The sequence below is a fragment of the Stegastes partitus genome, unplaced genomic scaffold (assembly GCF_000690725.1).
Source record: "Stegastes partitus isolate 25-593 unplaced genomic scaffold, Stegastes_partitus-1.0.2 Scaffold1252, whole genome shotgun sequence".
Lineage (NCBI taxonomy): Eukaryota > Metazoa > Chordata > Actinopteri > Pomacentridae > Stegastes > Stegastes partitus.
Genome location: NW_007578983.1, coordinates 56,673 through 79,812, shown reverse-complemented (window position 1 = coordinate 79,812; position 23,140 = coordinate 56,673). Strand labels below are relative to the sequence as shown.

Here is a 23,140-nt window from a genome sequence, read left to right as displayed (position 1 = left end):
TCCAAAAACTCCTTCCAGCACGTGTATTTTGTGAGACATCTTCTCGATTACGCTCAAGGATTTCTGTGTTTGCCTCCGGCTTCTCCCTCTTGTCTGTCTTCTTTCCTTGTTTTCGTCTGTGCGTGTGCGTTTGTGCGCCCGCTCGCATGCATATACCCGCATGTGCACACGCATGCTGTGGATCCAGCTATCCCACTGGAGTCTGTGGCTAATGCATACCAGACATTCTGACAGCAGGAAAGTCCATTCAAATAGGCTCTGTCTTTCTCCACAGCTTTTGTGTGTCTGTGCAAGTGTGTGTGTGTGTGTGTGTGTGTGTGGTGTGCGATTCCCAGTATTTGACCACTCATAAGTCATGGAAAGGACTGTTTGTGCATCTGATGGTGGTCAAAGTTCAACAAGTTCGCAATTCAAGACTCTGTATCTGGATAATCTGAGCCAGGTGGATTCTCCACTTAGCAATTATCATTAAAAAAAAAATCACCTCCACTGTCACTAAAAGCTCGAATCTCAACCTGCTCTAATATATGGAAGCAGGATATATCCACCTATAATTCTGTCTAATGCTTTAGTTCTGCTGCATTGAGAAAAAGAGGGTCGTTTTTCCACAGTCTGGAAATATTCATGGCTGAATTTAGTAGAGCTGAGATGTTGAGTGATGCCAACTTTCCCCTGTTTAAAATTCCCAAGCAATGGAGTTATACCATCCCTGTCTTTCCCATTTTGCTCGTGAGTGGGCGAACTTTATTTCACTGTGCAGAGGGAGGAGACGTGAGCGCAGGCCCCGAGCAGAGCAGCCAAGTATCCTGCAGTAGTATTATTGTGTGGGCTTTTTCTGGTGAGGATGTTTAGAGTAAATCTTGAATGAATGAGGTAGGATGCAGAAGAAGGAGAGAGCTCACATATCACTGCTACAACAGAGTGACATTTGAAAGTGAGCTTACAAAGGAAAATTGGAGTTAATAAAATATGTCTTTAGTAGAGAGTTTATCAGTCTTAGCTGTGTGTGTATAATGTGTCAGCTAACAGTTATCAGGCACAAGGAGAAATTCGCAGAACCAAAAGTTGTGGGCCGTAAAATCAAAAGCCAAGAGCCAGTCGATGCTAAAATGCTAAAAGCAGCTGACTGACATTGTGAAGTGACTGTTTTTCAGATCAGAATACAGGCAGTCTTTTGACCAATGATTAAAAACAGCCAATCAACAGCCAAAACCCAACAAAAAGCATCAAAAACAGAAACACAACAAACACAAATAGAAAAGAAATATCCACAGATACACAAAGTAGGCGAAAAGTAAACAAAAAAAACTAACCAAAAAGTGACAAAAAAAAAAACCCAAACAAAAATGGACAAATGTACACAAACCAACCAAAGGAAAACTGAGGCTTCTCATACTATAGATATTTAACTATTTCTGTTCTTATAGCTTCACCAAAGCTTTTTACTTGACTCTACACATCAGCTGTAGGAAGATGTTTCACCATGGGGAATGTATCTTCCAACAATTTGTTCCTCTGTATACCATTTTAGAGCCATACTGCACTTATTTCATTGATCCAGTAGGTTGTATTTTTCCTCTAAAATATTGATTAGTGCAGCTTTAACCCTCTGATCCCTAAAATCTGCTGGTGGGTTTTAAAGACATGCTATTGCTAAAAAAGAAAAATTAAAACAAAACAAAACGAAACAACAAAAACAAATGATGGTATTTATCACAGCTTGAAACTTCCTGAAAAACAGAAAGAATTGTAGGATTTTTAACTTTTTGATGGTTCTAACTACTCAGCAAAGCACTCATTTGTTTCTTGCTGTTCTATTGGAAAACTAAACTCAGCTTGAAATTGTGATATTTCATCAAAATCACTGTTTTTCCCCTCTACATGTCTCATTTAAACATTTCCCAAAAGTAAACTGTTTGCTTTAACCAGACTCTGTAAAAAAAAAAAAGAAGAATGCACTTCTTGTTGCAATTAAGATGCCATTAGTGACTCAGTTGAGGTCCCATGACAAAAATTCAAGGAGCTAAACTGGGTTGAACTGCTGGCAGTGTTTACGCAGAGCAGAGAGAAGACAAGTATTGGAACAAATTAGAAATTTATGTAGTAAAATACAATATAGCGTTAGCTTTTTTTCTCCCAATATTGGTATCACTTGAGGATATTTGGATAAATACTGTTCAGGTTTTTCACATTTTTGTAAAATAAATAACTATTCCTTTGACATTTGTGACTTTTCTCTACTTCTAACCATGGTTGTTATGTTTCAATAGCAGTGCAGGACTTTATGTTGCAGTAATAACTGAACCAACAGTGAGTAAAAACGTAAAAGGAGCAAAAAAAAAACTACCCAGTAACTGATGAAAGAAGTAATCATGTAATACCTGCTTGTCGCCACAGGGGTCGCTGTTTGAAGAGTCACAAGGTCACGCTTTAAGATGCAATAAAGCTGACAGAATTTTTTACAGGCGATGCAATATAACTCAAACCGGCCTGACATAAGTGACATATAAGAGACAGGTATGCGAATATAAACTTCCGTGGCTGCACAGTCGGTGTGTATTCGGAGTCGGCGGTTGAACAGCGACAGAACAAACCTGCCTTTCAGTAGTCGGGGTAAAAAAATCAAGAGGTGAGAGAGAGAGAGAGAGGTTTGGTCCACTACTCCTTCATCTCTCTCTCTCTCCTTCCTCTTTATTCCTCCACCACACAAGGCTGGTATTTTTCCACCTTTTTCTGGGGGGATATTTTTAGATGGTGTGGCTGAATATGAAGCCTGATGGGTGGTGGTGGTGCTGGTGGTGGAGGTAAAGCTGTATCCAAACGCACACAGCGTCCTGCCCCCACAGCTCACCCCAGGGGTCACCTCTGAGTGGGTTGGGTAGATAAATAAACACGGCAAAAACCAACATTTTGGAGAGCGGTCACGCATCCGGCACGACATACTGAAACTCTGTCTGTCTCTCTGGAGGATGTGGTTGAACACTCTGATAATGACTCCCATTTTCATCAATTAAACCCCTGCGCAATTTTGTGTTTTCCCCAAACTGGTGACTCTCCAACCGTCGGTCTGTGTGTGAATCACACATAAAAAATAAATAGCATTTCCACTTTTATTTTGGTCTTTTTAAAAATGTTTTATCGCATTTTGGAGACAGTCGAAGTAAAAAGAAGAAGGAAGTGCCGCACTTTGCTCACCTCTTTCTCCTTCTTCATGTCTGTTTACACTCTTCACTTCCGTGTGAATGAGGCTTTGCTGGCATTCAGGAACCACCTCAAACCCTTTAATCTCTACTTGGACCGAGCTGCAGCAGCAACACGAAGACAGATTTCAGCTACTTTATGTCTTTGTAGTGCAGAAATCTGTCTTTATGTTGCGATGTTGCTGCAACAGAAAGACAGATTTCAGCAACTTTATGTCTTTGCGTTGCAGAAATCTGTGTTTGTGTTGCTATGTTGCCGCAACACAAAGACAGATCCAGCAACGTTAGTCTTTGGATAGCTGAAATCTGTCTTTGTGTTGCAGCAACACAGCAACACAAAGACAGATTTCAGCAACTTTATGTCTTTGCGTTGCTGAAATCTGTCTATATGTTGCTGTGTTGCTGCAACAGAAAGACAGATCCAGCAACATTAGTCTTTGGGTTGCAGAAATCTGTCTTTGTGTTGCTGTGTTGCTGCAACATAAAGACAGATTTCAGCAACTTCATGTCTTTGCATTGCAGAAATCTCTTTGTGTTGCTATGTTGCCACCACAGAAAGACAGATTTCAGCAACTTTATGTCTTTGTGTTGCAGAAATCTGTGTTTGTGCAACGGAAAGACAGATCCAGCAACATTAGTCTTTGGGTTGCTGAAATATGTCATTGTGTTGCTGCAACATACCAACAGATTTCAGCAACATTATGTCTTTGTGTTGCGGAAATCTGTGTTGGTACAACAGAAAAACAGATCCAGCAATGTTAGTCTTTGGATAGCGGAAATCTGTCTTTGTGTTGCAGCAACACAGCAACACCAAGACAGTCACAGCAATTTTGTGTCTTTGTGATGCTATAATCTGTCTTCATGTTGCTGTGCTGCTGCAGCACAAAGACCGATACAGCAACTTTATGTCAATAATGATTATTCTACTCAATTTTCAAACACTGATCTTCTTTGTCATCTTATCCTCGCTCCATTTGAGTTCATTTATCAGTACATTTCTTCTCTGGAGGCAGGTTGCTGCAGTTTAAGCGCCGCGCCTATCGCTGACATGGTTTTGTAATCATGTAGCTCAGGATACCACTAATCTGTTTAGAGGATGGGATGAGTAGGACGGTTCTTTGGTTGATGTGGTCTGCCGATTTTTGCCAAAGCGATCCGGTGCGAGGAGAGAAATGGGAGTGGAGCGGAGGGGAGGGGTGTAAACAGTCGGGAGGATAAACGATGGAGGCCGAGGGCAGCTTGGAACAAAGGTTAGACGAGGGAGGAGGCTGATGATGATGAGAGGGCAGGGGAGGTGAACGTGGACATCTGGAAGAGGTTTTTGTTTGTGCCTCCTTCAAGTTGTCACTGCCAGGACGGAGCATGTGTGTGTGTGTGTGTGTGTGTGTGTGGTTGCATCGTTTTTTCTGTGTGAGTCTGGAGTGTATCAGGTCATCAGCCTCTCAACCGTTCAGGCGTTTTTCCACATCTTGGCTTTTGAGCAAATATTTGGAGGAGATCAAGAAAAGAGGAAGAGAGAGAGAGAGAAAAGGAGGAAAGAGGGACAGAGGAGGCCTTGAACCTCGAGCTCTGCTGTTGCTGGCGTCTTCTCAAAGGTTTTTCTGTGAGACAAGAGGCCGCGAGAACCTTTAACTTCCACCTCCAGCTCCGAATGAAAAAGCTGCAACTTGCATAAAAAATCCAAGTTTTCCAAAGGTTTTTTTTTTTTGTGCACAAATGAGGTTGCAGAGCGGTCACAACCTATTAGGTGGAATTATCAGTGTTCTCCTGAGAAGTGCCTCTGAAACACCCACAAATCAGTAGATTCATCCGGAGTCTCGTAAAAGCTAATGCCAGGCTGGCTGTGCCGCTCGCCCACCGAGTCTTAATGAGAAGAAGATTTTGCTGTTAACTTTAATCTGTTGGAGCTACCGAGGAGGAAGGTTAGAGACCACACAGGAGGACGGGACCGAAAAAAAAGGGAGGAAGGAGGGAACATATTGCTTCTATTGACCACTTTTACCATCCACACACACAGCGACTAACTCGTGCACATGTGCTCGATACCAGCACTGTTTGCACTGGCAGCAACGCTGAATGGATCCAGCTTATTATTTCAATAGAGCAACCACAGTTTGAGAGTGTGCAGTTGTGCGTACGTACCCACGCCTCCACATCTCGCGCTATCCATCATGCTCTCCAGGATCCTTGACAGAAACAGGGAGTTAAGTAGTTCTGTCTTAGAAATGTCTCGGAAGCATCTGGTGAATGTTTGAGTAAGGTTTCGGATTTTCAACGCCGACCAGCGCTGTGGTTGGTCTGAGAGGGGTTAGGGGAGCCGCATGCTTCAGGGAGTGATAACCCAGGTAAACACCAGCAGAGGGGAAAGACTACGAGAGGATTCCTGCCTAAAATGAGGCGCTCTTGTTCAATAGAAGTGCTGCTTTTTTTTTTTAATTAGGTAAAGCAGATGTATCCTCACGTGAACATTTCAATACGAACACATGCTTTCAACCAGCAGTGGAGCAAGAAGATTTGAGTTTTTACTTAAAATCACTGTAAATAATATTAATTTTGATTTTACAGAGCTTTATGGCAATTTTTTTTAGCTTTTTGTGTAGTTGTTTGTGCATTGGCTTCACTCTCATATAAGCAATTTCAGGAACAGCAGCATTAAACAGACACAGTTAGCAACTAGCTAGTGACCATATTCAGAGTTTTTCTTGCATAAAGTCATTTTTGTGGCCCTAAAATTATTATTAGAAAGCAGCAAAGGAAAATTACCAGCACAAAAAGGATGTGTAAAAAAACGAATAAAAATTTAACCAGTTTCATTATTTGCACTGTAAAATAAAGTCTTGTTAAAACATCTGTTAAAATCTAGCAGCAAGAAAAAAAAACATGTTGAAAAAGCAGTAGGATGCTGTAACATTTAAAACAGTAAGAAACTGTGAAACTAATATACTTTTTTTTTTTTTTTTGGCTGACTGCTCTAAACTTTGCCATTTTGCAGTCAAACATTGTAAAATAATCTACAACTATTTATAAAAAATGCAATTTATGACGTAGACATTATGTTCAATTGTGAATGTTGTTACAATTAACGTATTTAAAAAATATTTTTTTCTGTGATGTTTTACTGGGTATTATTTGCAATTTAACAAAACAGGAAGAATCTGTAAAACAACGGTGCATGTCAAAATAAATGTTCAAAACTTTTTTTTTTTAAGCGTACTAGACATTTTAGCTTATGAAATGAACAGAACTAACAGGAAAATATATTTCAGTCACATAAGGTAACTCAGTGTACAGCTGTGTACATCCTAAAGGTCTATTTTGAGCCAAGAAATAACCCGAAAATTCAGCATTTAGCAACTAAAGAGACAGATATTTTCCTCAGAACTTGGTAGAGACCAAAAATGGAGCTAAAATAGAGTTAATATTGAACTTTGTCACATTAAGTGACTTAAACGCGCCTCCACATGAAGGATAACGGTGCTCTGAACTGGTGAACGTGTAAATAAGCATCTGTTGCTAATGAGATCGCCAATTCATTGTTAAAGCTGTGTTGCAGGTTTAAAAAAATAGTTTGACATTTTGGAACATATTTGTCTTTGGTTTTTTGCCAAGAGTTAGATAAGAGGATTAACTCCACTCTGGTATCTTTGTGTTACTTGGCACAGCATGAAGTCCGACAAGAAATAAATAATGGAGCTGTAAAACCACAACTTTTCATTTTCACACTTTGTTTCGTGTGCAGATTAAACAAACCAGATAAACTGTGCTGATTATTGAGCTTTGGAGGCGTTGGGAGGAGGATTTATTTATCTTTTGGTCCGAGACAGGCCAGCTGTTTCCAGAGTTTCAAACTGAATGGAAACATGTGAGTGGTACATTTTCCTTTTCTCACTCGCAGCAAATAAAGCAAATAAGCATATTTCCCAAACTGGCAAAGTGTTCCTTTAAGTAAAAGCAAAATGAACAACTACACTACACTGTAAAAAATAAATAAATGAATAAAATAAAGTAAAAAATGAGAAGGAGGGTGCTAGAAAGTATGTGAACAAAAATGAACCATGGAGCACTTAGATGCTCAAAAACTGCAAAAGAAAAATGTGAAAATGATTTTAGCTGATTTAAATATAGCAAACCTGTATTAGTTCATATTACACGCTGTGAAAGAACAAATTCTGTTTGTAAGAATACAGAATTTGAGTTTTTCTGTGATTTTACTTGATATTATCTATAACTTAACAAAACAGGGAAAATCTGTGAAATCTCAGTTTCAATAAATATTTGCCATTTTCCAATCCTTAATACATATATTTTCTTTCAAATAACGGCAAATATCTGTAACATAAAAATACTTTTTGCTGATTCACATGACAGTAAAAAATGTGTAATTTTATGGTCAAACGTTGTAATAAAACAAGCTGACATTTATTACTTTATTTATTTATTATTGCTAGTTATTGTCTGTAATTTAACAAAAAACAACAGTGAATTGTTCAAAAAGAATTACAGTAAATTATTTTAATTAAATTTTATTTTTTTACAGTGTAGCCTGTGATATAGTTTCAAAATATTACTACATTAATAAAATAATGGAGTTTGGTAAATGCAGGAATACTTAGAGGGCAAAAAGGTCCCTGTCATATTTATAGCTTATGGATATTTTTAGATATTTAATATGCTCAGTGGAGGCGTTTCAATCACATTTTCCAAAACGTGTTGCAACTGATGTTGTCAAGAATAATATTTTCATGTGAAATTCAGTGTAGTAGAATCATGCAGCTGCATAAAATCCTCTATTAATGTGCCTTCCAGACCGTTTTGACTATTCTACTTGAGTACATGTACTTAGTTACTTTCCACCAGTGCCAACCTTTCCCTCTCATGTTCAGTCGCTGCCATCTTTCCGTCATGAGAAACCTTTTTTTTTCAGTTTGCCTCGTTAAAAAGAAAAAAAAAAGGCAACCAACAGAAACATCATATTTTCCTGATTGTGTCATAACCCAAAAGGCCACTGTGTAATTCCCGCCTTTCCAAAAACTGCATAATCAAGAGTGGACTTACAGTAAGTTAAAGGAGAATTACTGCTTTTAAAAAAAGCGCCGGTAAACAAAAGAGCTTCTCATCAACAACAGCACTCGGTAATCACGGCCGCTCTTGTTTGTGTTTATGGCCAAACAAACATCCAGATAGATGCTCATCTTGTGGTTTTTGACTGACACTTTCCATATCCTGCTCCTCTGCTTATTTATCCGTGACTCCAGCTGTTTGTTCTAACGGATGCTGTCGTGTCTCAGGTGTGTGTCGGTATCCTCTGGGGATGTCAGGAGGTCAGATCCAGGACGAGGACATCTCGGCCTCCAGCCAGTGGTCCGAATCCACCGCTGCCAGATACGGCAGGTAGGTTTCAAAGTGTGTTTACCCCGATAATGAGCCTGTGTGTGGCTGGTTTATCCTGCAAGGTGCCTGCGCCTGTTTATTTGCAGTAAAAACCACAAACTGGGGTATCAGTTGGACTTGCAGCCACATGATTAAGGGGGCGTGTGTGAGTGTGTGCTGTGGGTGGCCTTCACTAAGTATCAGGATAATGATGTAATATACTTTTCCTCCATCCATCCTGGTCGTATTTTTTAGTCCCCCCTCTCTGCCCCTTGCCCAAAATTAACACTTCAGGATGAATTTACGACGCAGCCTTTCAGCGAGGTGTTTTTATAACTGGCTGTTAGAACTGAAAGCCGTTTTCCTCTCCACCATGTCCTACTTTTCCCCTTTCCTGCTGTAATTCTCATATGAACTCCGTCCCATTTCTTCTCCCCAGGTTGGACTTTGAGGAGGGGGACGGCGCCTGGTGTCCGGAGATAACAGTCGAGCCAGACAGCCTGAAGGAGTTCCTCCAGATTGACCTGCGCTCGCTCCACTTTATCACCCTCGTGGGCACCCAGGGTCGCCACGCTGGAGGCATTGGCAACGAGTTCGCCCAGATGTACAAGATTAAGTACAGTCGAGACGGCCGCCGCTGGATCTCGTGGAGGAACAGGCAGGGCAAGCAGGTGAGGTTTTTCCTTCTCTGGTATCATGACACAATCTATTTAGACCTTTAAACCAAGCATATTTTTATGGCCAGTCATTGCTTCCACCTGATGTGAGTGTATTTGAAGAGATAATAGATAATACAATGAACTGATTCATTAATTCTGAGCTTCTCCTGGACGTTGTTATCATCCAGACTGCACACTCAGTCGTTCTCTATCAGTAGTTTGCGTCTTCCTGAGGTGTTGTTTTGCATTGCAGGTAATCGAGGGAAACAGGAACGCCTACGACATCGTACTCAAGGACCTGGAGCCGCCCATCATCGCTCGCTTCGTCCGCTTCATGCCAGTCTCGGATCACTCCATGAACGTCTGCATGAGGGTGGAGCTCTACGGCTGCGAGTGGCTCGGTGAGCTCCGAGCAAATTGTAGAAGGATCTGCACAGACGAAAGGGAGAACATGTAATAAGTGACGAGCAGGCTCAGCTGTAGCACCAAACTTCACCTTTGAGCCCAAGTAGATAGAAAGGATCTGCCAAATCCCCTTCACCTTTTCCTCACTATCAATAGTTAATGTTTAATAGAGCTGCAGCAATTAATTGACTAGTTGTCAGCTACGAAACAAATTTTTTTAAATTTCTATTCCAGCTTCTTAAATTTGAATATTTCCTACTTTTTGTTCCTCCATTATGAAAGTAAACTGACTATCTTCAAACAAGACATTTGAAGAGTTTCTTTTGACTTTAACTGACATTTTTCACTGTTTTCTGACATTTCATAGGCCAAATAAACAACTGATTCATTGAGAAAAGTTTTGGCAGATGAACCAACAATGAAAATAACTACAAGTTGCAGCCCTGTTTAAACAACACTGCTGTATATAATAGCCATAGAACAAAAACATTTCAAATTGCTCCATATTCCTGTTACTCCTCTCAAATAAAAGCATTTTGTAACTTTGTTTTTCATTTACTGGGAGCCAACTGTCATAAAGTTTCAGTTATTTTCCTTTGTCTCAGTCTCTTGTAACTCTAATTTCACCAGGCCTTTCTTCAAATCGAATTTAAAGCAGCAGCACAGTTGTCAAGATGCATTTTTTTGGTGAACTTAGGCTTTTTGTGCACACATGCACCTCATGCATCAACAAAAAACTGCCTGGTTAATATGTCACATGTTAAGGTGGTGCTATAGGTATGTATTTATATTCAAATGGCTTTACACAGTGCATTGCAATGTCTAAAAAAAAAAGGAAACTTCATTTAAGGAATATAAAAAAGTTAAAGATTTAAAGATAAAGTTTATAATCAATCAAAGAGGACACAAATTTAGTTCCAGTCAGAGAAGCTTAAACCAGAACTGGAAGAAAATGTATCTCTGGAAAATCTGTTTTGGTTACAAAGTTTGTTCGGTCATGTGAGCAGAGTTGTTTAGATCATTTAAATCATGTGTATGAAACAACGTTTTGACCTGGTTCAACTGAAATCTAGTCAAAGTAGAGAGAAGAAGAAACAGAGAGTTCACAGAGAGAAAAGCAGAAAGTAGTAAAGGTCACTTTCGCTCCAGTGGAGGTTTGTAGTTTTAAGTGCATTTTATTTTCATTAGTTTAGTCCAGCTCTATTTGCTTCCTTTAATTCTTTAATTTCTCAACACTGGCTCCACATTGTTTGACTGCTGACATTTGCGGGCAGTAAACAGATTGTCAGTCTGAGGCCCTCCAATAAACCATTTTTTCCCACATTCTGCTCCTCAGCATCTCCCATACAACCTCCGTCTGCTTGCTCTCGTGCTTTATTAGGTTAGACAATTACTTTTTCTGTATTTCACAAAATGGAAAATTCCGCCCATGCCTTGTGCATCTTGGCATATTGGTAACTATGGTGACCTCAAATTCCCAACTACAATTTCAAACAAACTCTGTGGTTTTAAACAATGGTTTCATGAATGTGGGCGGTCCCCGGGGGTTGGAGCAGACACACTGATTTTAAAAAATGAATAATTGTCTGTGCTTTGCAGATGGTCTGGTTTCGTACAACGCTCCAGCGGGAGAGCAGATGAGCCTCCCTGCATACTCCGCTCATCTCAACGACTCCGTCTACGATGGAGCCATCATCCACAGGTGAGCTTTCTTCCTCACCTCTTTCCTTCCTCACACACCTCTGCACTGCTTGCATCCCCTCCTCAGCGCTCCCTCCGTGTTGTTTCCTGGTCACCATGGAGAAAGCAAAGAGACAGACGGTGGTGAGTGGCTCATGGTGGTTTACTGTTAGGCAATACCTCATGGGAATGACTGAGTCAACCGTCCTTACTAAGTTTCAAAACCGGAATGAACCAATCAGGGTCTTTTGTTGACAGTGTTGTTTGGGTTATGGCACCGTGAATAATGTCCTCCATGACACAAAACCTCATTTCTGTGTCAAGGAAACAGTGCAGAGGGAAAAGAAAATGGCCCAGATTACAACAGCACAGCCAAAAGCCGAGGACGGGGGTTGGTTTTGATGATGCTGCCACCTAGTGTTGAAAGACAGACGTTCTGAGGCTTTGAGGTCAAAATGTGCTGCTTCAGAGCAAGCAGGGAACGTTTCCACAACATTAGATAACATTACTGACAAGTTTTAGTACATTTTTAAATGTTTTAGTCAAATGTTCAAGAACGTCTCATTTGCAGTAATGTTCCTTTAAAGTTAATATAAAGTTTTAATGTCAACATTCAGAGGATGTTTTTAGAAACACAGATTATGATCAATGAGGACGTCCTCAAACCAACATTTAAAAAGATTTTCCAGATGTTATTGAGTAATGTGATATAATAATAAAGGTGGAACATTCTGCCTCCAGCTATGTTTTTGGAATGTTGTTGAGGGAACACGTTGTAGAACGTTCTTCAATAAAACATTCTCACACTGATCCATAATGACAAAGGGAGGACATTCTCAAAACAACATCTAAAAAAAATGTCTTCCAGATGTTATCTAAGCATCAGATGATTATTTAGAAAACGTTCCTGTCAAAGTTCAGATGACGTTTGGGGGATTTTCTTGAGGGAACATGTTTTAGAACATTCTCCTGGGAAGCCTCCTTACAATGTTCCATGACAACAAAGGAAAAATGTTCTCAAACTAACATTAAAAAAAATGTTTACCAGGTGTTACTGAGGCCTCAGATGACTTTTAGAAAACGTTCCTGTAATGTAATATATTCACAATGGTGACACATTCTGCCTGCAGTGTTCTGAGGACGTTTTGGGGATGTTGTTAGGAACACATTATAGCACTTTAAAAAAAAACAAAAACAAAAACATTCTCACAATGTTCCATGATGACAATGGGGAAACATTCTTAAACCAACATTCAAAAAATGTTTTCCATATGTTTTTGAGACCTAAGACGACAGAACATTCTTTATAAGACCTTTCTGTACTAGAATGTATTAACAAAAGTGAAACATTCTGAATGTAAGGTTCTGAGGATGTTTTCCAAATGTTGCTGAGGAAACACAATATAGAACATTCTTTAAGAAAACATTCTGACAATGTTCCAAAGGAAAAACATTCTCAAACCAACATTCAAAAAAGGTTTTCCAGATGTTAACGAGGCCTCAGATGACAGAATATTTTTATACAGAACTTTTTATAACATTCCTGTGATGTGATATATTTAAGGAGGAACATGTTGGCCTTTGTGTTGGGGGAATATATTGTAGAACTTTCTTATGTATTATACTGGAAGGATGCTCTCAATCCAACATTTAAAAAAATAGAAAAAAGAAAGAAAAGAAAAAAAAATTCAAGATGTTATTGAGACCTCAGATAACAAAACATTTTTTACAAAACATTCCTGTACTGTGACATATTAATAAAAGTGGCACATTCCATCTGCAATGTTCTGAGGATGTTTGGGGGATGTTGTCGAGGGAACACATTATAGACTCAAAATGTTCCCACAAAGTTCTGCAATGTCACTTGATAAATTAAGAACGTTATCAGTGCAACATTCTTATTGCACATGAACATGTTGCACTGTTCTAATGTTCTGAGAACATTAGGGCACAATGTTCTAACAATGTTTCCACCACACATTTTTATGAATAGGTAGGAGGTAACTCAGGATCATTCAGTTATCCTACTTTTAACAATGACATTCTTGGAACTAAAGGAAAACTTCCCGATGATGACATTAGTTGAACTTTGCAGAACTTTGTGTTTTTGGACTCTGGCTTGGATGTTCTCTTCTGCCTCTTAAAGCCACCTTCCTGTTTCTCAGTATGACAGAAGGTTTGGGCCAGCTGACGGATGGAGTCTGTGGTCTGGACGATTTTACTTTCAGTCATGTCTACAATGTCTGGCCTGGCTACGACTACGTGGGCTGGAACAACGAAAGCTTCCCCAGTGGATATGTTGAAATAATGTTTGAGTTTGACCGCACACGCAACTTCACCACCATGAAGGTGAGGTTCCTCATGAATGATTCCCAGCTAGCGTTCAGTGTTGCATGCTGTTGATACTAAAAGTCTCTTTTTTTTTTTTTCCTTCACGCAGGTCCACTGCAACAACATGTTCTCTCGGCATGTCAAGGCCTTCCGCCAGGTGGTTTGTTACTTCCACTCGGAGTCGGACTGGGAGGCGACGCCGCTCACCTTCAGCCCGGTGGTGGACGAGAAGAACCCGAGCGCCCGCTTCGTCACCGTCAACCTGGCCAATCACATGGCCAGCGCAATCAAGTGCCAGTTCTACTTCGCTGACGCCTGGATGCTGTTCAGCGAAATCACCTTCCAGTCGGGTATGAAGAACTTCCTATGATCACAGTGGGACAGTCCCTTTCTAGTCTGACATTTTTATGTTTGAAGGTTCACACTTTGACATTTTAAACTCCAGTTTCTGGTGAATTTTATTTTTTTGCTCCTCACATTTTTTTCTTACTGTGAGCTCATTTTTCAGTATAAATATAATACAAATTTTGCAACAAAGTCCTGCACCTCTAAGGAAGCAGCACAACCATGACTAGAAGTAAAGAAAACGCAAATCTTTTTGCAGTATGACAAATTTATCATCATAAATCATGAAGATAATATAAGTTACATTTCATTTATTGTTATTTTTTGTGTACAATGAACTGTCACTAATCAGGTTCAGAGACTCAGACACAGACAAAGAATCAACAGACAAGAGTGTGCACACAAGAGGATTTATTCACAGAAAATGTGTTACAGGGTTCAGAAACCATAAAAACTAAAGGCAAGAAACCGTCAATAAACTAATCAGGCTACACAAAACTACAAATCAGGTCTTAAACAACTAAGGGCTTGCTGAAGAAACTAAGCAAGAGATCAAGAGCTTACTGACAGACTGGGGGGGAAATCTGGGAAAGGACTCCAGGGATCTGTGGTGTGGCAGTGTGGCTTGTTCCAGAATGAAGCCGGTCCAGGTTGACATTTCTGTGGCAGGAGATGAAGGTAGAAAATCCAGATGAGATGATTGGAAAGATGGAATCCGATGAGAAACAGCTGGTGGGGTCTTCAGGCAGTGGAGAGGGTCAGAACTAGGACATAAGGAGAAACAGGGTTACAAGACAGAACCAGAGATCAAAGAATCAAACCAACAAACTGGCCAGGGCTCACTAACTGGAGGTAGTTTACAGACTGGCATCGAGTTGTGGGCTGCTGGTGCTTTTTATATGAAGAGCAGGATTGAAGAATGAGAAGACCACTCCCCGCTGCAGCTGGAAATGATCTGTGATTGCAGATGAGCTGCACCTGCCCTCCACCTGCCCTCCACCTGCCCTCCACCTGCATGCAGACACCATCTGGAGAAAGGAGGAGGGTGAAATCCTGCCACTAGAGGGAGCCAGAGGTGGAGGGCATGACATGAACATTTTTACATTTTATGCGTATACTTTTCTATTTGTGTTCACTTTTTTGGGACATCATTTTCTAGTGTTTATCTTTTTGTTGTGCTACTTATATTCCTAAGACTTTGAATGGAAGCAACTGTAACACAAGCAATTTTTCCTCGAAGATCAATAATGTATTTCTGATTCTGATTTTACAGAAATTTTAAAACCTTAGTATGCACTAGCTGTATTTTTTCAAGTGCCTACAGCTGTTGAAAATACAGGGGGAAACACAGTGGCTCTACATGCTATACATAGTTTACTTTTAATTATTTTTTCCCGTACTTGTCTACTCAGTGCTCTGTGTATACACAGCCTGCAGTTCAGCTGAAAAGTCCCTGAATTTTTGTCCCGTAGCTGTTCGTTGCAGCTGAGTTGCTAAAGCACAGAATTGTATTTATTTTTCAAAATCTGGTTAAATTAAATGGCTTGAATTTGTTTCATTTTTAAATACGACATGTAGAATAAAGTGATTTTGATTAAATATCCTGTTTGGCTTTCCTGTATGAGCTGCACATCAAGCATTTTTATTTTAAAGACTGTTCAAAAGTTGAAACTCTGACAATTCTTTCAGTTTTTACAGTTTCTCATTCTGATAAATGATGTAATTTTGGCGACTTCTAAATGATAATATTCCTTTCAAACCCCCTGGCGGGCTTTGAGATTCAAAGCTTTTAGTTTTATTTTAGTAAATATTTTGAATCCATCAAGAACAACTACATTTCATGAATTTTATGAGATCAGTTAATTTCTCATCAGCTCTGTGCCCTCTGCCTTTTCAGATACAGCCATGTACAACACAACACTGGCTCCACCCAAGACAGGACTGACACCAAACACACAACCAGGTCAGTGAACGCAACACGTGCACCTGTATACTAAAAACAACCAACAAATTCAATCAGAAATTCTGTGACACAGATGACAGTTAGCTATGTAACATCTTTCTGTCATAGCCAAGAATTATTTTAACTGCTTGAATATTAGAATTATCCTGATTTGATTGGGTAATATGCAGAGAGTACAGTCGTTTCAATATCTTGACTCTTCCTTTCCCTCCCAAGCGGAGGACCCCACCCACAAAGTAGATGACAGCAACACCCGCATTCTGATTGGTTGCTTGGTGGCCATCATCTTCATCCTCGTGGCCATCATTGTCATTATCTTGTGGAGGCAGGTGTGGCAGAAGATGCTGGAGAAGGTGAGCGCATCACTGATTCATGAAATACAACGGCTCATTCCATCTCAAATCATCGTATCGTTTGGAAAACTTTCTGCTCGACTCTCTTACTTGCCTGAGATTTTGAAGACGCTTGTGAAATTATAGCTTGATGTATCAAATACTTCATAAAAAACAATGTTTTTTTCAGCTATTCTATTTAAAACAACAGCGTGAATTTTCACAGTTTTTTCTTAACATGCACTTGACAACATTACATGCCTGTATTCAAATTTCGCTCTTCTTAGTTATACTGGGGAGATTCATTTTGAAACTCCTGAACTCTACTTTGGTTCGACTCTCTAGTGCTATTTTTGTTTTTGTGGTACAATTTGTTATAAATCAGTTATGAAAGTTCAACAAAAACAAACTTTCTTTTCATTTTTGTGACCAAGTATTTTGGGGAAAAAAAACAAAACTATTCTATATGTTTTGTTTTATATTATTATGACATATAACTACATGTGGGTCAGAAATATCACTAGCTGACTTCATCCTTATCATTTCTTCTGCTAATGGGAGCTCAAAGGGGGGAGTTTTTGGAATAGCTGTAATTTTTTCATATTTCCGCTCAACCGTAATCAGAGAGTATTTGATCTACAGATTCTGAATCAATGACATTATGAGAATTAAGAGTTTCAGGCCTTTATCTTGACTCGATATATTGTCATCAAAACGTTGCCGCAAATTTCAAAAACATGCTGAAAGTGGGTCGAAAGGCAAGACTATATTTAAAAAAGAATGTATTATATCAATCTAAAATTTCACAGGTACCATTTTAAATATCAATGTTTTATGATTTAAAAAAAATAATCTAATAAAATCAGAGATGGTCGATCAGAAGGCCTCTGATGATTTGAGATGGAATAACCCCAAAGCATCATTCAAACACCACTCCATGCATCAATTTGTGCATTTCTTTGAAGTTTCCCTCTGGGAGGTGGTCAGAATTGTTCCTTCACACCCCCCCCATCCTTTATTCTAGGCCTCTCGTCGGATGCTGGACGATGAACTAACTGCTAGTTTGTCAATACAGAGTGAGACATTTGGCTACAACCACAACCAGTCGAGTACAAACAGCGAACAGGAGTCTAATTCCACTTATGAGCGCATCTTCCCTCTCGGTCCGGACTACCAGGAGCCGTCACGTCTCATATGTAAGCTCCCGGAGTTTGCGCAGAGCTCAGAAGAACCTGGTGAGCAGACACACAACTTCAATCAATTTTCACAGTAAATGTCTCCTGAGATTTGTAGTCACAGCGTCTCGTGTTGTGTTGCAGCTTCTACCAGCACAGCAGCTTCTAAATCCACCACCACCACCACTGTGGTCCAGGATGGCGTCCCTCACTATGCTGAGGCGGATATTGTGAACCTGCAAGGCGTGACGGGAAGCAACACGTACGCCATCCCTGCACTAACTATGGACCTGTTGTCAGGGAAGGATGTCGCCGTGGAGGAGTTCCCACGGAAACTGCTTACTTTTAAAGAGAAGCTGGGAGAAGGCCAGTTTGGAGAGGTATGTGCAGCTATCTGACTCACCACATGTAGATAGCAGGTATTTTACGAGACTTATTCCTCCCCCTCGAGCAACAGCTTACATGCTGAAAATCTCAAATTGTGGCCAAAGTTTCCATCATGCGATAAGACAGACCTGCTAGGCTGAGCTGGCGACCCATGTACAAGGACTATAGTCCCTGATGCAGCCGCCATGGGTTTGAATCCTGCTCATGGCCCTTTGCTGCAAATCCTTCCCCCACTTTCCTGTCTCTCTCTTGACTGTCCTCTATAATAAAGGCAAAAAAATAACTTTACAAACAAACAAAAAGACAGACCTGCTCGTCTTTTTTTGTTGCAAGTCTCCCTGCATCCTCTGAAACACTTCCCCTGTCAGTATTCTGAGTGAACACTGTCACTGCATCCTGTTCTTAGCCCTGCCCAAGATGTTGATGATTGGATTAAAGAAAACATGCAAGAGCTCTGTCCCCCCCCCCCCATAGCACAATGAGGTGCAGTCAGACCATTCTACACGGCGCTGCAACAGAGAATGGTCTGATACAAAACTACAAGTGTACAGCTCTAAACAAGCTATGAGACTCACTCTTTTCCTCTGTCTTTAGGTACACCTGTGTGAAGCAGAGGGAATGCAGGAGTTTATGAATAAAGAGTTTTTGTTTGACATCCCCGAGGACCAGCCCGTCTTAGTGGCTGTGAAGATGCTGCGCTCAGATGCCAACAAAAATGCAAGGTGTGGTGCTTCTAAATAAATCACCAAGAGTGACTGTGAAGTTAATACAATTCTGGCTTATCTCAGCGCAAAGTAAATCATTCACCCTGTGCAAATTCTTTTGTGCGTTTGCAGGAACGACTTCCTGAAAGAGATAAAGATCATGTCACGTTTGAAGGACCCCAACATCATTCGCCTTCTAGCTGTGTGCATCTACAGCGACCCTCTCTGTATGATCACAGAGTACATGGAGAACGGAGATCTCAACCAGTTTCTGTCCCGCCACGAACCTGAGGGACAACTGGCTCTGCTGAGCAACGCGCCGACTGTCAGGTGAATACATATGAAGAAATATTTGGCCATTAGCTTCTTCTTTTTTCTTTTTTTATTTACACAAAATTGTCCACAGTGCTTAACTTAAAAGCGTATTTTCATTTATTTGTAATTTGGAACTGAGTTAATACCAGCTGTTGCAATTGTCATCATGTACATTGTTCAGTTACCAGAAGTGATATATTTTTTATTTCTGTAGGTGTTATTTTATTTTCTTTTTAAAATTTGCACCAGGTGACCGCTAAAAATCTTATTTTCATTTTATGGATTTATTAACCTTTTTTTTTTTTTTTTTACTATACATACATTAATAAATCCAAGCAATCATAATTTTTCCATTAAAAGTAGAAAATGTCCTATTTCTTTTTACTTTGGGTACCCCATTAATTCCTACAAAATACCCTTTTATTTTCTCAACAGATACAACTTTTTATTTTTATTTATTTTTCTTTCTTTCTTTCTTTTTAACATTTTTTTTTTTTTTTTACAATAGCTTTACTGTTAAAATACAAAAAATGTACTATTATTTTATTTATTTATTTAACTGTGGATGAACTATTAATTAACAAAGGCCAAATAGTCAGTTGGCAGAATTTTTTTCTATTATTTTACAGATTTAGTTTATTAAGACTGTCTTATATATTTCCATTTTCGGCACATAACGGTATCTGTGTCCCCCACAGCTTCAACAATCTGTGCTACATGGCCACTCAGATAGCCTCGGGGATGAAGTATCTCTCCTCGCTAAACTTCGTCCATCGAGACTTGGCCACACGGAACTGCCTGGTGGGCAAAAACTACACAATAAAGATAGCTGACTTTGGCATGAGCAGGAACCTGTACAGCGGCGACTATTACCGCATCCAGGGGAGAGCAGTGCTGCCTATACGCTGGATGTCCTGGGAGAGCATCCTGCTGGTGAGGAGGGATGCTCACGTTTGTTTGTGAATACAGGATGTGTTTCCAGCAGAGATGGAAGAAATGCAAAGATCTAAGTAAAAGTGCCAAAACACACAGTGTAGAAATACACAATAAGTAAAAGTCATGCATTTAAAGGATGCAGTGCATTTAAAAATACAAAACAATCAGCAATAATATGTTCCTAATGTACCAAAATTAAAACTAGTAATTTTGCAGAATGGAATATTTCAAGGCGCTGCTATAGCTCACCTGGTTGAGCTCGCGTCCCGTATACAGGGGCTGTAGTCCCCGACGTGGAGGTCATGAGTTCGAATCTCGCTCATGGCCCTTTCCCACATGTCCTCTCCCGACTTTCTGATTCTAAATTGTCCGTAGGTGTGAATGTGAGTGTGCTTGGTTGTCTGTCTCTAAGTGTGGCCCTGCGATGGACTGGCGACCTGTCCAGTGTCCCCTGCCTTCGTCCTAAGTCGGCTGGGACAGGCTCCAGCCCCCCCACGACCCTAATGAGGATTAAGCGGTGTATAGAAATGGATGGAATATTTCAGCATAATGCACATTATTAAATTAGAAGAACTGATGCTCATTGGTCAGTAACATTTAATCCTAATCTAGATTATTCCATCATCAATTACTTGTCGATTACAGATTGTATTGTTAAACTGAATCTGCAAAGTAAGTAAACAATATTTTTTTTTACAGCATGTGGAGTGTATTGAAATAAAAGTATAGGGAAGTGTAAAGTAGCAGAAAATAAAAATACTCATGTTCAAGTAACTCAAAACAGCATTTCTCTGTAAAAAGAAAAAAAAGTTAGAAATCTGGCAGCAGGGGTTCTAAAAACATATGTTAAAAATGGAAAACTGTCATGTTCAAAAACTGTAAATAACTGTATGATAATGCTTTTTTAGTCTGATTTAAATACAGTAAAATGCCCCCAAAAAGCAAATTTTCTAGCTACCATCTGTAATTTAACCAAACCAATAAATTAGTAAAGTGGTGTTTCAGTCAAATACCAGTCCTTTATATACACCATTTTTCTTTCAAATCATTTCTGTCACTGATTTCCAGCTCTATAGTGCAAGAAATAATTCTCACCATGTGTTGCTGTTCAGGGTAAATTCACCACAGCGAGCGACGTGTGGGCCTTCGGTGTGACCCTGTGGGAGATACTGAACTTCTGCAAGGAGCAGCCTTATTCTCAGCTCACTGATGAGCAGGTGATAGAAAACACAGGGGAGTTTTTCAGGGACCAGAAACGACAGGTGAGCGAATACACACATTTTGTCGTATCTGCAAACACCAGTAAATCCCCCCGAGTTAATGACTCACTCCCTGTCTGCAGATCTACCTGCCTCAGCCTGTGCTGTGTCCAGACTCGCTCTACAAGATCATGCTGAGCTGCTGGAGGAGGAACACAAAGGAACGGCCCTCCTTCCAGGAAATACACAAAGCCCTCCTGGAAATACAACCTTAAGCCAAGTGCAATGTTCCAGACAGTGATTCCTTGGTTTGCTCGTCTCTGTGGCAGACGCGATCCAGGTTTAAGCTTTAATCTTGTTTCGGCAGAGGAACAGGGTTGGGGGGCACCTGTGGGCTTCAAGCTATGGTTTGGGAAACACTGTTTGATGGACACTACAAAGATGGACTAACAGAGACACTTGGTGTGTGTCATTTTGACTTCAATCAGCACAAACAAGATGATTATAGACATACAGGTAAAAGAAAAATAAATCTGTTTTATACCACACCATCCTTCAAACACCAACAGAAACACGCGTTGAAGAAGCCAAAAATGTAATGTAGCAAGTGACAATCGGCACTTTTGAAAATATATTTTGATTTCATTTGTTAATATTTGTTTAAAATGTCCCAGTGTTTGACATATTGAGATATCGCTACCAAACTCATGCTCATGTTGTGTTGTGTTTTCTTTTGGAAGACTGCTTGAATGTAGAAAAGGAAAAGTGCAGCAAACCGTCACTGTTAACGTTTCGTCGTATTTCAAGTATCTCGTCTCTTTTTGCAGAGAAAACCCCCACAAACATAACACATCGATCAGCTCAGTGGTTTTCATCTCCCTGCAGTTTTCCTACAGTGATTTGAACATGAAGTGTATATGACTGTGTATTTTCAATAGATAAGTCTAAATCTCAAATATCAATATTTTGTATTAATATTTATATGTTCATATGTGTTTGTTCTGTTTATGTTTTGTCGAAATATGTGTGTATTAATATGCTCTTTATTTGGAGTATCCTTTTTGATTTTTTTTGCAGTAATTCTTCCTGATTCATTTTTTCCTTCCCGCTGCAGACTGTCTTAAGTCGATCATAATGCATATTGATCTCTGATGACTGATGAGATAATGTGATGAGGTGCGTATCAGGAATCCAGGCTGTACGTGTTCAGTGGTGTGTGTTTACCGAAAGATGTTGCTGAGTGTGTGGTGGATGTTGAACAAGTTAAGGAGAAAATGAATATTTTTTTAAATCGCAAATGCATTTAAAATGGGAATATTCACCCTAAACGGTGTGTTTGATTCAAAAACATGGACTCATTCAGATCTCTTCCACTGTCTTTTTTATATAAAACTTAAAAACCAGCACAACTAATGACTCATCTACAGGTGTTAGTTACTGCAATCTTTCTTTTATCGATGCAATCTGGATTCTTTCTGCTTATTTTTTTCTGCTAAATTTTCCTCCGTGCTTTCTGGCTTCATCTCTAACAGCTTGAAAATCACACTGCACATTGATGTTTTATCCAGTTTAGTTGCATTTATAGGCTGTTTCCTATTATTGGTGACTTTTGTTCCATTTGTCTCATAAATCAAAGACACAAGGTGAAAAAATGTGCAGGTTAAATACAAGATCTGGTGATTTTCAGCAGATAGAAACACTTTTTTTCTTTTTTTTTGCATTTTCAATCCTCTCAATGTTACAAAAGAACTAAAGGCAGACGTGTAGCTCCACAACTATAACACCCAGGCAGACTCCTAATTTTGTTTTGTTTTATTGCATCCTTGTACTCAAATCTTTGTTTTGTTTTTTCCAGTGAGAATGTTTTCTATATGTTGTAAACAAAAAGTTGTACATTGTTAGACAAAACACAAATAAAACTTAAACAGGGAATTCTATCTGTTGCAGAGCTCGTGTCTTATTCATAACCACTGAATGTTTCATGCTGTGTCTGTGTGGGCGAGGCTTGGCGCTGAGCTGAACGGTAACAGGATCTGATTGGCTCGACGGCTGCGGTGGCATCCAATCAAATCGTGGAGAAGGCGGAGTCGAAACACGTGACCTTACAGAGCAGGAAACCAGTTCCTGGACCAGTCAGTC

General features: G+C 39.8%; 1 protein-coding gene across 3 annotated transcripts in view; it reads left to right on the top strand.

Moving 5' to 3' along the window:
- Positions 1 to 22,938, top strand: part of ddr2a (discoidin domain receptor tyrosine kinase 2a) — a 40,038-nt gene extending 17,100 nt beyond the window's left edge. The window contains exons 3-17 of one of the 3 annotated variants that reach the window (XM_008297831.1): positions 8,489 to 8,591; positions 9,010 to 9,241; positions 9,483 to 9,630; positions 11,234 to 11,336; positions 13,480 to 13,663; positions 13,755 to 13,995; positions 15,888 to 15,953; positions 16,194 to 16,306; positions 17,310 to 17,520; positions 17,605 to 17,840; positions 18,442 to 18,569; positions 18,684 to 18,881; positions 19,565 to 19,799; positions 20,915 to 21,064; positions 21,145 to 22,938. In XM_008297831.1, coding sequence (XP_008296053.1) covers positions 8,489 to 8,591; positions 9,010 to 9,241; positions 9,483 to 9,630; positions 11,234 to 11,336; positions 13,480 to 13,663; positions 13,755 to 13,995; positions 15,888 to 15,953; positions 16,194 to 16,306; positions 17,310 to 17,520; positions 17,605 to 17,840; positions 18,442 to 18,569; positions 18,684 to 18,881; positions 19,565 to 19,799; positions 20,915 to 21,064; positions 21,145 to 21,276 — 2,480 coding nt within the window. In that variant the 3' untranslated portion in view covers positions 21,277 to 22,938. Of the gene's footprint in view, positions 1 to 8,488; positions 8,592 to 9,009; positions 9,242 to 9,482; positions 9,631 to 11,233; positions 11,337 to 13,479; positions 13,664 to 13,754; positions 13,996 to 15,887; positions 15,954 to 16,169; positions 16,307 to 17,309; positions 17,521 to 17,604; positions 17,841 to 18,441; positions 18,570 to 18,683; positions 18,882 to 19,564; positions 19,800 to 20,914; positions 21,065 to 21,144 lie in introns of all 3 variants that reach the window. The other 2 variants (XM_008297832.1, XM_008297830.1) reach the window with 2 other exon arrangements.
- The last annotated feature ends 202 nt before the right edge of the window (positions 22,939 to 23,140 follow it).